The sequence below is a fragment of the Ranitomeya variabilis genome, chromosome 5, assembly GCF_051348905.1.
Source record: "Ranitomeya variabilis isolate aRanVar5 chromosome 5, aRanVar5.hap1, whole genome shotgun sequence".
In the NCBI taxonomy this organism is placed as follows: Eukaryota; Metazoa; Chordata; class Amphibia; order Anura; family Dendrobatidae; genus Ranitomeya; species Ranitomeya variabilis.
The window spans coordinates 362,743,321-362,756,186 of record NC_135236.1 but is presented as its reverse complement, the minus strand read 5'-3'; the positions used below and the strand labels follow the sequence as shown (position 1 = coordinate 362,756,186).

General features: G+C 56.3%; 1 protein-coding gene across 2 annotated transcripts in view; it reads right to left on the bottom strand.

Moving 5' to 3' along the window:
* Positions 1–7,788: 7,788 nt before the first annotated feature.
* Positions 7,789–12,866, bottom strand: part of PANX2 (pannexin 2) — a 33,086-nt gene continuing 28,008 nt past the window's right edge. For both annotated transcript variants that reach the window (XM_077264896.1, XM_077264897.1), the window contains one exon: positions 7,789–10,629. In XM_077264896.1, coding sequence (XP_077121011.1) covers positions 10,259–10,629 — 371 coding nt within the window. In that variant the 3' untranslated portion in view covers positions 7,789–10,258. The remainder of the gene's footprint in view (positions 10,630–12,866) is intronic.

The window sequence follows — 12,866 nt, the reverse complement described above, 5'->3', positions numbered from 1 at the left end:
CCCGTGTGCAAAAGTAAGTGCGCCCCCGGCCCCGCGTGCAAAAGTAAGTGCGCCCCCGACCCCGTGTGCAAAAGTAAGTGCGCCCCCGGCCCCGTGTGCAAAAGTAAGTGCCCCCCCGGCCCCGTGTGCAAAAGTAAGTGCGCCCCCGGCCCCGTGTGCAAAAGTAAGTGCGCCCCCGGCCCCGTGTGCAAAAGTAAGTGCGCCCCCGACCCCGTGTGCAAAAGTAAGTGCGCCCCCGGCCCCGTGTGCAAAAGTAAGTGCGCCCCCGGCCCCGTGTGCAAAAGTAAGTGCGCCCCCGGCCCCGTGTGCAAAAGTAAGTGCGCCCCCGGCCCCGTGTGCAAAAGTAAGTGCGCCCCCGGCCCCGTGTGCAAAAGTAAGCGCGCCCCCGGGCCCGTGTGCAAAAGTAAGCGCGCCCCCGGCCCCGTGTGCAAAAGTAAGCGCGCCCCCGGCCCCGTGTGCAAAAGTAAGCGCGCCCCCGGCCCCGTGTGCAAAAGTAAGTGCGCCCCCGGCCCCGTGTGCAAAAGTAAGTGCGCCCCCGGCCCCGTGTGCAAAAGTAAGTGCGCCCCCGGCCCCGTGTGCAAAAGTAAGTGCGCCCCCGGCCCCGTGTGCAAAAGTAAGTGCGCCCCCGGCCCCGTGTGCAAAAGTAAGTGCGCCCCCGGCCCCGTGTGCAAAAGTAAGTGCGCCCCCGGCCCCGTGTGCAAAAGTAAGTGCGCCCCCGGCCCCGTGTGCAAAAGTAAGTGCGCCCCCGGCCCCGGGTGTGGAAAGTAAGTGCCCCCCGACCCCGTGTGTAAAAAGTAAGTGCCCCCCCGGCCCCGCCCACCAAATCGGAGGCCGAGGGTACCCGGCCACCGAATCGGAGGCCGAGGGTCCCCGGCCTCCAAATCGGAGGCCGAGGGTCCCCGGCCTCCAAATCGGAGGCCGATGGTCCCCGGCCTCCAAATCGGAGGCCGAGGGTCCCCGGACTCCAAATCGGAGGCCGAGGGTCCCCGGCCTCCAAATCGGAGGCCGAGGGTCCCCGGCCTCCAAATCGGAGGCCGAGGGTCCCCGGCCTCCAAATCGGAGGCCGAGGGTCCCCGGCCTCCAAATCGGAGGCCGAGGGTCCCCGGCCTCCAAATCGGAGGCCGAGGGTCCCCGGCCTCCAAATCGGAGGCCGAGGGTCCCCGGACTCCAAATCGGAGGCCGAGGGTCCCCGGCCTCCAAATCGGAGGCCGAGGGTCCCCGGACTCCAAATCGGAGGCCGAGGGTCCCCGGCCTCCAAATCGGAGGCCGAGGGTCCCCGGCCTCCAAATCGGAGGCCGAGGGTCCCCGGCCTCCAAATCGGAGGCCGAGGGTCCCCGGCCTCCAAATCGGAGGCCGAGGGACCCCGGCCTCCAAATCGGAGGCCGAGGGTCCCCGGCCACCAAATCGGAGGCCGAGGGTCCCCGGCCTCCAAATCGGAGGCCGAGGGTCCCCGGCCTCCAAATCGGAGGCCGAGGGTCCCCGGCCTCCAAATCGGAGGCCGAGGGTCCCCGGCCACCAAATCGGAGGCCGAGGGTCCCCGGCCTCCAAATCGGAGGCCGAGGGTCCCCGGCCTCCAAATCGGAGGCCGAGGGTCCCCGGCCTCCAAATCGGAGGCCGAGGGTCCCCGGCCACCAAATCGGAGGCCGAGGGTCCCCGGCCTCCAAATCGGAGGCCGAGGGTCCCCGGACTCCAAATCGGAGGCCGAGGGTCCCCGGCCTCCAAATCGGACGCCGAGAGTCCCCGGCCTCCAAATCGGAGGCCGAGGGTCCCCGGCCACCAAATCGGAGGCCGAGGGTCCCCGGCCACCAAATCGGAGGCCGAGGGTCCCCGGCCTCCAAATCGGAGGCCGAGGGACCCCGGCCTCCAAATCGGAGGCCGAGGGTCCCCGGCCACCAAATCGGAGGCCGAGGGTCCCCGGCCTCCAAATCGGAGGCCGAGGGTCCCCGGCCACCAAATCGGAGGCCGAGGGTCCCCGGCCTCCAAATCGAAGGCCGAGGGTCCCCGGCCACCAAATCGGAGACCGAGGGTCCCCGGCCTCCAAATCGGAGGCCGAGGGTCCCCGGCCACCAAATCGGAGGTCCCCGGCCTCCAAATCAGAGGCCGAGGGTCCCCGGCCACAAAATCTGAGGTCCCCGGCCTCCAAATCGGAGGCCGAGGGTCCCCGGCCACCAAATCGGAGGCCGAGGGTCCCCGGCCACCAAATCGGAGGCCGAGGGTTCCCGGCCTCCAAATCGGAGGCCGAGGGTCCCCGGCCACCAAATCGGAGGCCGAGGGTCCCCGGCCACCAAATCGGAGGCCGAGGGTCCCCGGCCTCCAAATCGGAGGCCGAGGGTCCCCGGCCTCCAAATCGGAGGACGAGGGTCCCCGGCCTCCAAATTGGAGGCCGAGGGTCCCCGGCCTCCAAATCGGAGGCCGAGTATCCGGCCTCCAAGTCGGAGGCCGAGGGTCCCCGGCCACCAAATCGGAGGCCGAGGGTCCCCGGCCTCCAAATCGGAGGCCGAGGGTCCCCGGCCTCCAAATCGGAGGCCGAGGGTCCCCGGCCTCCAAATCGGAGGCCGAGGGTCCCCGGCCACCAAATCGGAGGCCGAGGGTCCCCGGCCTCCAAATCGGAGGCCGAGGGTCCACGGCCTCCAAATCGGAGGCCGAGGGTCCCCGGCCTCCAAATCGGAGGCCGAGGGTCCCCGGCCTCCAAATCGGAGGCCGAGGGTCCCCGGCCACCAAATCTGAGGTCCCCGGCCTCCAAATCGGAGGCCGAGGGTCCCCGGCCACGAAATCTGAGGTCCCCGGCCTCCAAATCGGAGGCCGAGGGTCCCCGGCCACCAAATCAAAGGCCGAGGGTTCCCGGCCTCCAAATCGGAGGCCGAGGGTCCCCGGCCTCCAAATCGGAGGCCGAGGGTCCCCGGCCTCCAAATCGGAGGCCGAGGGTCCCCGGCCACCAAATCGGAGGCCGAGGGTCCCCGGCCTCCAAATCGGAGGCCGAGGGTCCCCGGCCACCAAATCGGAGGCCGAGGGTCCCCGGCCACCAAATCGGAGGCCGAGGGTCCCCGGCCTCCAAATCGGAGGCCGAGGGTCCCCGGCCACCAAATCGGAGGCCGAGGGTCCCCGGCCTCCGATTAAAGTGGCTACCAAGGATTCCTAAATGCCAAAATGGCTACCAAGGATTCCTAAATGCCAAAATGGCTACCAAGGATTCCTAAATGCCAAAATGGCTACCAAGGGGCCAAAGTTGCTAACAAGGGGCCCCGCACATCAAAGTTTCTACCAAGGGGCAAAAGTTGCTAACAAGGGGCCCCGCACATCAAAGTGGCTACCAAGGGGCCAAATTGGATACCCAGGGGCAGGGCCCTGCATGCCAGACTTGCTCCTGAGGTTCATTGGCAGCTGGCAGCGCTGTTCAAGCACCATGTATTTCCTTCAGGAAATGCCCATCTAGTTATTATTCTTCTTCTTCTCCGCGTTTTCCGCAATTAATGCGGCCCGAACCGCTCGGCGCAGAGACCCCGTTCAGGCGGCGTTTCGAAGCCCTCGGTGGGGACAGGTGTGCTATGACTTTTATAGTCGATCCGATATGTAGATTTTATTTAAATCGCATTTAAAAAAAAAAATTTCCCATAGGAAATAATGGCGAACTTTCCATTACCCCAAACTTGACCTTCCAAAGATGGCAGCTATGCAAATGTACGGTGTCCATTTTAGGACATGATCATTTATCACAGTCAAACATCAGAATAAAGTCAATATGACACCCTCTCGTCCCGTGTGTGAAAAGTAAGTGCTCCCCCGGCCCCGTGTGTGAAAAGTAAGTGCCCCCCGGCCCCGTGTGTCAAAAGTAAGTGCCCCCCGGCCCCGTGTGTGAAAAGTAAGTGCCCCCCCGGCCCCGTGTGTGAAAAGTAAGTGCCCCCCCGGCCCCGTGTGTGAAAAGTAAGTGCCCCCCGGCCCCGTGTGTGAAAAGTAAGTGCCCCCCCGGCCCCGTGTGTGAAAAGTAAGTGCCCCCCCGGCCCCGCCCACCTAATCGGAGGCCGAGGGTCCCCGGCCACCGAATCGGAGGCCGAGGGTCCCCGGCCTCCGAATCGGAGGCCGAGGGTCCCCGGCCTCCGAATCGGAGGCCGAGGGTCCCCGGGCACCGAATCGGAGGCCGAGGGTCCCCGGCCACCGAATCGGAGGCCGAGGGTCCCCGGCCTCCAAATCGGAGGCCGAGGGTCCCCGGGCACCAAATCGGAGGCCGAGGGTCCCCGGCCACCGAATCGGAGGCCGAGGGTCCCCGGCCTCCGAATCGGAGGCCGAGGGTCCCCGGCCTCCGAATCGGAGGCCGAGGGTCCCCGGGCACCGAATCGGAGGCCGAGGGTCCCCGGCCACCGAATCGGAGGCCGAGGGTCCCCGGCCTCCAAATCGGAGGCCGAGGGTCCCCGGGCACCAAATCGGAGGCCGAGGGTCCCCGGCCACCGAATCGGAGGCCGAGGGTCCCCGGCCTCCAAATCGGAGGCCGAGCGTCCCCGGCCTCCAAATCGGAGGCCGAGGGTCCCCGGCCTCCAAATCGGAGACCGAGGGTCCCCGGCCTCCAAATCGGAGGCCGAGGGTCCCCGGCCTCCAAATCGGAGGCCGAGGGTCCCCGGCCTCCAAATCGGAGGCCGAGGGTCCCCGGCCTCCAAATCGGAGGCCGAGGGTCCCCGGCCACCAAATCGGAGGCCGAGCGTCCCCGGCCTCCAAATCGGAGGCCGAGGGTCCCCGGCCTCCAATTCGGAGGCCGAGGGTCCCCGGCCACCAAATCGGAGGCCGAGCGTCCCCGGCCTCCAAATCGGAGGCCGAGGGTCCCCGGCCTCCAAATCGGAGGCCGAGGGTCCCCGGCCTCCAAATCGGAGGCCGAGGGTCCCCGGCCTCCAAATCGGAGGCCGAGGGTCCCCGGCCTCCAAATCGGAGGCCGAGGGTCCCCGGCCTCCAAATCGGAGGCCGAGGGTCCCCGGCCTCCAAATCGGAGGCCGAGGGTCCCCGGCCACCAAATCGGAGGCCGAGGGTCCCCGGCCTCCAAATCGGAGGCCGAGGGTCCCCGGCCTCCAAATCGGAGGCCGAGGGTCCCCGGCCTCCAAATCGGAGGCCGAGGGTCCCCGGCCACCAAATCGGAGGCCGAGGGTCCCCGGCCTCCAAATCGGAGGCCGAGGGTCCCCGGCCTCCAAATCGGAGGCCGAGGGTCCCCGGCCACCAAATCGGAGGCCGAGGGTCCCCGGCCTCCAAATCGGAGGCCGAGGGTCCCCGGCCTCCAAATCGGAGGCCGAGGGTCCCCGGCCTCCAAATCGGAGGCCGAGGGTCCCCGGCCTCCAAATCGGAGGCCGAGGGTCCCCGGCCACCAAATCGGAGGCCGAGGGTCCCCGGCCTCCAAATCGGAGGCCGAGGGTCCCCGGCCTCCAAATCGGAGGCCGAGGGTCCCCGGCCTCCAAATCGGAGGCCGAGGGTCCCCGGCCTCCAAATCGGAGGCCGAGGGTCCCCGGCCACCAAATCGGAGGCCGAGGGTCCCCGGCCTCCAAATCGGAGGCCGAGGGTCCCCGGCCACCAAATCGGAGGCCGAGGGTCCCCGGCCTCCAAATCGGAGGCCGAGGGTCCCCGGCCACCAAATCGGAGGCCGAGGGTCCCCGGCCACCAAATCGGAGGCCGAGGGTCCCCGGCCTCCAAATCGGAGGCCGAGGGTCCCCGGCCTCCAAATCGGAGGCCGAGGGTCCCCGGCCTCCAAATCGGAGGCCGAGGGTCCCCGGCCTCCAAATCGGAGGCCGAGGGTCCCCGGCCTCCAAATCGGAGGCCGAGGGTCCCCGGCCTCCAAATCGGAGGCCGAGGGTCCCCGGCCTCCAAATCGGAGGCCGAGGGTCCCCGGCCTCCAAATCGGAGGCCGAGGGTCCCCGGCCTCCAAATCGGAGGCCGAGGGTCCCCGGCCTCCAAATCGGAGGCCGAGGGTCCCCGGCCACCAAATCGGAGGCCGAGGGTCCCCGGCCTCCAAATCGGAGGCCGAGGGTCCCCGGCCTCCAAATCGGAGGCCGAGGGTCCCCGGCCTCCAAATCGGAGGCCGAGGGTCCCCGGCCACCAAATCGGAGGCCGAGGGTCCCCGGCCTCCAAATCGGAGGCCGAGGGTCCCCGGCCTCCAAATCGGAGGCCGAGGGTCCCCGGCCTCCAAATCGGAGGCCGAGGGTCCCCGGCCTCCAAATCGGAGGCCGAGGGTCCCCGGCCTCCAAATCGGAGGCCGAGGGTCCCCGGCCTCCAAATCGGAGGCCGAGGGTCCCCGGCCACCAAATCGGAGGCCGAGGGTTCCCGGCCTCCGATTAAAGTGGCTACCGAGGATTCCTAAATGCCAAAATGGCTACCAAGGATTCCTGCATGCCAAAATGGCTACCAAGGGGCCAAAGTTGCTAACAAGGGGCCCCGCACATCAAAGTTTCTACCAAGGGGTCAAAGTTGCTAACAAGGGGCCCCGCACATCAAAGTGGCTACCAAGGGGCCAAATTGGATACCCAGGGGCAGGGCCCTGCATGCCAGACTTGCTCCTGAGGTTCATTGGCAGCTGGCAGCGCTGTTCAAGCACCATGTATTTCCTTCAGGAAATGCCCATCTAGTTATTATTATTCTTCTTCTTCTCCGCGTTTTCCGCAATTAATGCGGCCCGAACCGCTCGGCGCAGAGACCCCGTTCAGGCGGCGTTTCGAAGCCCTCGGTGGGGACAGGTGTGCTATGACTTTTATAGTCGATCCGATATGTAGATTTTATTTAAATCGCATTTTAAAAAAAAAATTTCCCATAGGAAATAATGGCGAACTTTCCATTACCCCAAACTTGACCTTCCAAAGATGGCAGCTATGCAAATGTACGGTATCCATTTTAGGACATGATCATTTATCACACGGCCCCGTGTGCAAAAGTAAGTGCGCCCCCGGCCCCGTGTGCAAAAGTAAGTGCGCCCCCGGCCCCTTGTGCAAAAGTAAGTGCGCCCCCGGCCCCGTGTGCAAAAGTAAGTGCGCCCCCGGCCCCGTGTGCAAAAGTAGGTGCGCCCCCGGCCCCGTGTGCAAAAGTAGGTGCGCCCCCGGCCCCGTGTGCAAAAGTAAGTGCGCCCCCGGCCCCGTGTGCAAAAGTAAGTGCGTCCCCGGCCCCGTGTGCAAAAGTAAGTGCGCCCCCGGCCCCGTGTGCAAAAGTAAGTGCGCCCCCGGCCCCGTGTGCAAAAGTAAGTGCGCCCCCGGCCCCGTGTGCAAAAGTAAGTGCGCCCCCGGCCCCGTGTGCAAAAGTAAGTGCGCCCCCGGCCCCGTGTGCAAAAGTAAGTGCGCCCCCGGCCCCGTGTGCAAAAGTAAGTGCGCCCCCGGCCCCGTGTGCAAAAGTAAGTGCGCCCCCGGCCCCGTGTGCAAAAGTAAGTGCGCCCCCGGCCCCGTGTGCAAAAGTAAGTGCGCCCCCGGCCCCGTGTGCAAAAGTAAGTGCGCCCCCGGCCCCGTGTGCAAAAGTAAGTGCGCCCCCGGCCCCGTGTGCAAAAGTAAGTGCGTCCCCGGCCCCGTGTGCAAAAGTAAGTGCGCCCCCGGCCCCGTGTGCAAAAGTAAGTGCGCCCCCGGCCCCGTGTGCAAAAGTAAGTGCGCCCCCGGCCCCGTGTGCAAAAGTAAGTACGCCCCCGGCCCCGTGTGCAAAAGTAAGAGCGCCCCGGTCCCGGGTGTACAAAAGTAAGTGCGCCCCGGTCCCGGGTGTGGAAAAGTAAGTGCTTCCCTGGTCCCGGGTGTGAAAAAGTAAGTGGCCCCCCTGTCCCGTGTGTGAAAAGTGCTGCTGTAAAGCTGGCAGCGCTGTTCAAGCACCATGTATTTCCTTCAGGAAATGCCCATCTAGTTAAATTTGTAATACCATATTTAAATAGTTCATTTTGTTATGGAAATTCATGGATTCCTTCTCCCCATTTATGTTGTGTGATCTCATGGAGTGCCCTTGGAAATTAATTGCCTTTGCATTCTCAGTCACCAGAACTGCTTGCATGGTTGAATTGCATAGATTGTATCGCTGAAGTTCTTCGCGGGGGAACAGAAACTTCTATCATAAATACTTATTATGATTGGATGGCTCCTGTCACAAAATTATAAAAGACGTAAAAGATATATATATATAAGGGAGGATTATCACTGGCTCTAGCTACCAATGTGATGCTGTACTGGTTTAATAGCAGAGCACACATGGATAAAATGCAGGATGTCGAGAAGTCAAGATGGAGGCTGAACTACCGGGATATGACTGTACTATATAAGAGAAGGGTAGCGTGTGATAGACAATCAAGAGGGATGAAAAGAAAAAAGGCTGGACTCCTTCCTTAAATAAATGGTAACACTGGAACACTGCAGCAAAAGTGATTGGTGGTCCCTGAATTGTGAGGATTTCCTCCTTTTTTTGTTTATTTGATGGCTTACTCTAGTGAAAATTTTTGTATAGAGCTTAACCGTCGCTCCAGCGCTGCCTCTCTGCCACTGCCTCCAATATATTTGTTCACGTGGCTGCAGTCGTAATGTCATGATTACATCACGTGACTGCCACAGCCAATCGCTGGGCTCAGCAGTCTTGTGCCAGCTACATCGGCATCACCAATCAGTCCAGTGATTGTCTGCTGCGGTCACATGCTGTACTCATAATCACCACTGCAGCCAATTTAAGCAACAGAGGCGGCGTTGGAGCTTTTTTTTTTTTTTGGTGGAGCAAGTAATTGGAATAAAAAAATGAAAGTTGAGTTCTCATTTAATATGAACACAATGGTGAAACAACCACTTCTGTAATATGAATAACTATAACTTGGCACTGACTAGGGATATAGGCTGTCCAAATACAGTATTTGAATAAAAGAGATAGAGCGCATAAATAAAATGGCCAAACAACACAACATTTACACTATCCAATGCATAAGGGCCAACAGATTGCTACAGGGCACAAATATCAGACTCATAAAGGGTGCAAATACCTGAGCCGCAAATAATAGTGCCGTAGAGTGCTCACGTGCTTCATAATGTAAAGCACTTAATCAGACACTATGTTTCGGGCTACTGCCCCTCATCAGTGCAAAGTGTGAGATCTGGCTTGGTTGGGTTAGAAGCATTGAGTTTTGGTTTTGGCTTTTATCCTGTCATGTGACAAGGCTCGTTAGAGATTCAATATTGACTGTTAGAATTGCTACTTCCTATAAGTGGGACTAGAGTTCTAGTCCGCTTGATCTCTGAAGAGACAATTTACATATTTCCCAAAGGAGAATTGCGGCTTAAAAGTCTCCTCACAATATCATGTCAGGCTTGACATGTCACTCTCCGCAAGGAGAAACATTACCTCTTGGATTTCTGCTACAGAATTGACATGGAGTGCACCATTTGGATGAATTATCTCACAATTTATCAGGGGAATAACCTGTTTCATTAAAGTCGCACATGAAAAATATCTCTGTAATTGTATTCAGGTTAAAGAATGGCCCAACCAAAGAAGTCTTAATAAAAAATGTAGTAAATTTTGGGGAAAAAAATGGCAGCTGATTGGCTTATTATGAATGGATTTCACAGATCTTATGACTTATTATTTTGCTGCGTATCAGTACAATTAGAAAAATCACATTGAAAGGTTGGTGTCATTTTTTCAATACTGATATTATTTCCTTGTGTAATATTGATTACCCGGGGCTCTCAATATTATTTTGTGCCACTGTATTTTGTAGAATAAATATAGAAATATTGAATCAAAATAAATCCTACTTAGAAAAAGAATATGTTCCCTTTGTATTTGTACTTAGATTTCATGTAAAATATATTGCTATTTCTTTACGTTTAAACAATCTCTTTACATTGATTCCAAATATAAAAGATGCAGAAATTACTGTGAGGATTTGGCATCCAAAACTAATAGTAATAGTTATTACACTTCAAGGCAGCCCAATACACACCTTTGTGATTTACAGTAAAAATACTTCTAATTCTACATACAGTAGCTTGTTTTTACGAATCAAACCTAATTAACACTATTATAATGTTAACCAATTGTGAGTGGCGTACTGCCCAGTTGGAATTTAGCCCAGTGTTTGTATACTGCCTGAGTGTCATGCTGCATTATCTAATAGACGCAATACAACTTGTGCTTTACACTGCTGACTACATGGAGGAATGTTTGGATACCCAACAGTGGTGACTAAGCTGTATGAAAGTTGCTGGTTGCATATTTAGTAGATAGCTCATTTCTGTTTTCCATGCTCATGCAGTGAGTTTGCATGGTGGTGTAATGCGGTCTACCAAATCTAATAGTCCACTGAAGTTATTATAGCCCTAGGTTCTTCGTAAGAGGCTAACATTGCCTGCTTTGGTGGTATGACGGTAATTATATCTGCTGAGTCTGGAGAGGTTCCATCTCTATCTATCAGAGTAGTAACATGTTCCTCCCTGTCTTCATATAAAGTGCTTATGTGGAGCAAGGGATGAGTTGGGTTACGGTTGAATACACTCATTGGCTCAGGCTTCAGCTGACTGAGGGTAACGCTTGACGTGGAAACTGTAGCGCTCACCATATGACTGCCACTGGTAAGAAATGTCCCTGATACTGAAACATCTCCACAGCTTTCAGATAATGGCTGGTTTTCTTTCTCAAGAATTTTAGATGATTTGGATACATCTGTAAAAAAAAAAGCACATTTTAATTTTGTGGCACATACAGTACTAATATATATGTATTATAGGTTCTCCTCTTGTTCTTGTTATTACAGCCTTCTTAATAGACTGCAGAGCTGTACTGCCCAAAAAATGGCTTCTGGGGGAAGAACATCTGACCAAACCTGCCAAACCATCTACTCCAATTGAAAAAGAGATTTCCATTGTGCAGAGTTTTCAATAGGAGCAGGGCTGCTGAGCTAGACTGTTCACATATCCCTCCTTCGGAGGCCATATTGTGTACAGGCGGTGTGCGGTCTGAGGAAAGCTGTACTAACATGTACAGGAGGAAAAACGTAAATAAACATTGTAGGGAAACAGAGTGAACCAAACCACAGGGTGATACCTTCCTAAAAAAATATATATTAAAACCAGGTCATCTGCTCACCTCAGTGAATTGTGTAGGCACAACTTCTGTGAAGGCTTAATAACGGTTTTTGCTCCTCCGTGGCTGGGGGATGAACTCCACCAGGGCGATTGAAAGGAAAAGACAATTTACGGTTTTAGGCTGCGCTAACCGAAATGAAGATCCTTGATCCTCAATAAATAAAGAATGGCTTTTATTTCACACCGGACTGGCATCTTTCTCAAGACCATTTGCTGCTATTTCCCTCTCCATGTCAGACCGCTTTACTGAGTTACGTCATTCTGCTCTACCAACTCTGCTGCATCTTCCTGCTGTCTCCACCTAGTTACAGGGAGGCACGGCCAGATCCTGCAGGAATTTAAGCCTGCTGCGTCCTCCAGGGTTTGGCCTCCCTAGCCTATCCCCTGCCAGCAGGAGATATATTAGGCAGCTCTTCCTTCTATTCCCTGCCTGAACTTAGGTTTCTGGTTCCTGTCTGTCTCCGGCAATCAGTTTAAGTGCTTTTTTTTGTCTTGTCACACCTGTTACTGACTTGACTTGTTTACCCATTCTGTCTGACCACCCCACTCCTGACCCCGGCTTTGTATAGTGAACCCGTGCTGCCTGCCTGGGCTGTCTGACTATGCTTCTGTCTTTGCCCTCCTGTGCTCCACATTCCTGCTTTGACCCTTGGGTCTGGGTACAGCCCTGGCGCAGATGAAGGGTAAGTATACTATGAGCTCACAGGCTTGTACATGAGGCTGGGTTCACATTACGTTAATGCAGTCCTTTAGACGGACTGCGTTACACCACGGCATAACTCGGTTTAACGCGGTCCGTTAACGCTGCCATTAACCCCTATTATCGGGCGCATCGCCAAAGCATGCCATAATCGGCATGCGCAAGCGATGTGCTGTCATTCAGCGATGGAGCCTCGGACGAGGGCTGCAGCGTATGAGGCTCCGTCACCGCTAGAACAGATGAATGATCTGTCCTAGCGGTATAGCATAACGCGATGGCGTGTATGCTATAGTGTTAACGCTGCCCGTCAACGCTATGCGTTGAACGGGCTGCTTTAATGCAATGTGAACCTGGCCTAAGTGACAATGACGGAGTTACAGCTCTACCTCATCTGTTTTATGATAATGGTACCAATTCTTCATGTTTGAATTTGGAAGAAGTAGAAGTCGTCAGAATATTTGTTTTGTTTTTCACTCGGGAGAAAGAATAATTGTTTTGTGTTTAGCACAGGCAATTTTAGTAGTATCATATGGCCAAAAATTATTTTTCTGAAAATTGGGTACATGATATAAAAATCAAGTAACAAAGTTAGCATATGAGTGTAGCCTTCCAAATACATGGTATATCTTGAAAATACCCAAAAAAGAGAAACTAGCGGAAGCATATGTCAAAAGTATCCAAAATCATCAAATTTTATTGAATGTTAATTAAGAAAACTACTATCAATAAATATAAAAACAATTTATCTTCTTATACCGTCCTCTGGGGAATACACATACAATATATAACCGCAGGTGCAAGGTTACATACAACAACCATATCAAACTGCACAAAAACACTTGAAATAGTCAGTTTAATGGGCAGACTGTATTACTGTTGGAAATCAATCCAGACTTTTTACCATATGTCACTTGTTAGTGGGGATTACCACCCCTTACCATAATAAGCCTGGATCAACACCAAAAGGAAGATGGACATAAAGTAAAGTGCTCAGTGCTTTGTAAACCAGTTAGTGTTTCTGCCAAAGATCAATTTAAAGTCATAACAATGCTGTGCAAAAGGGGCTGGCGATCACACCGTGCCCCATGTTAAACTCATATTACTAGTAATACATT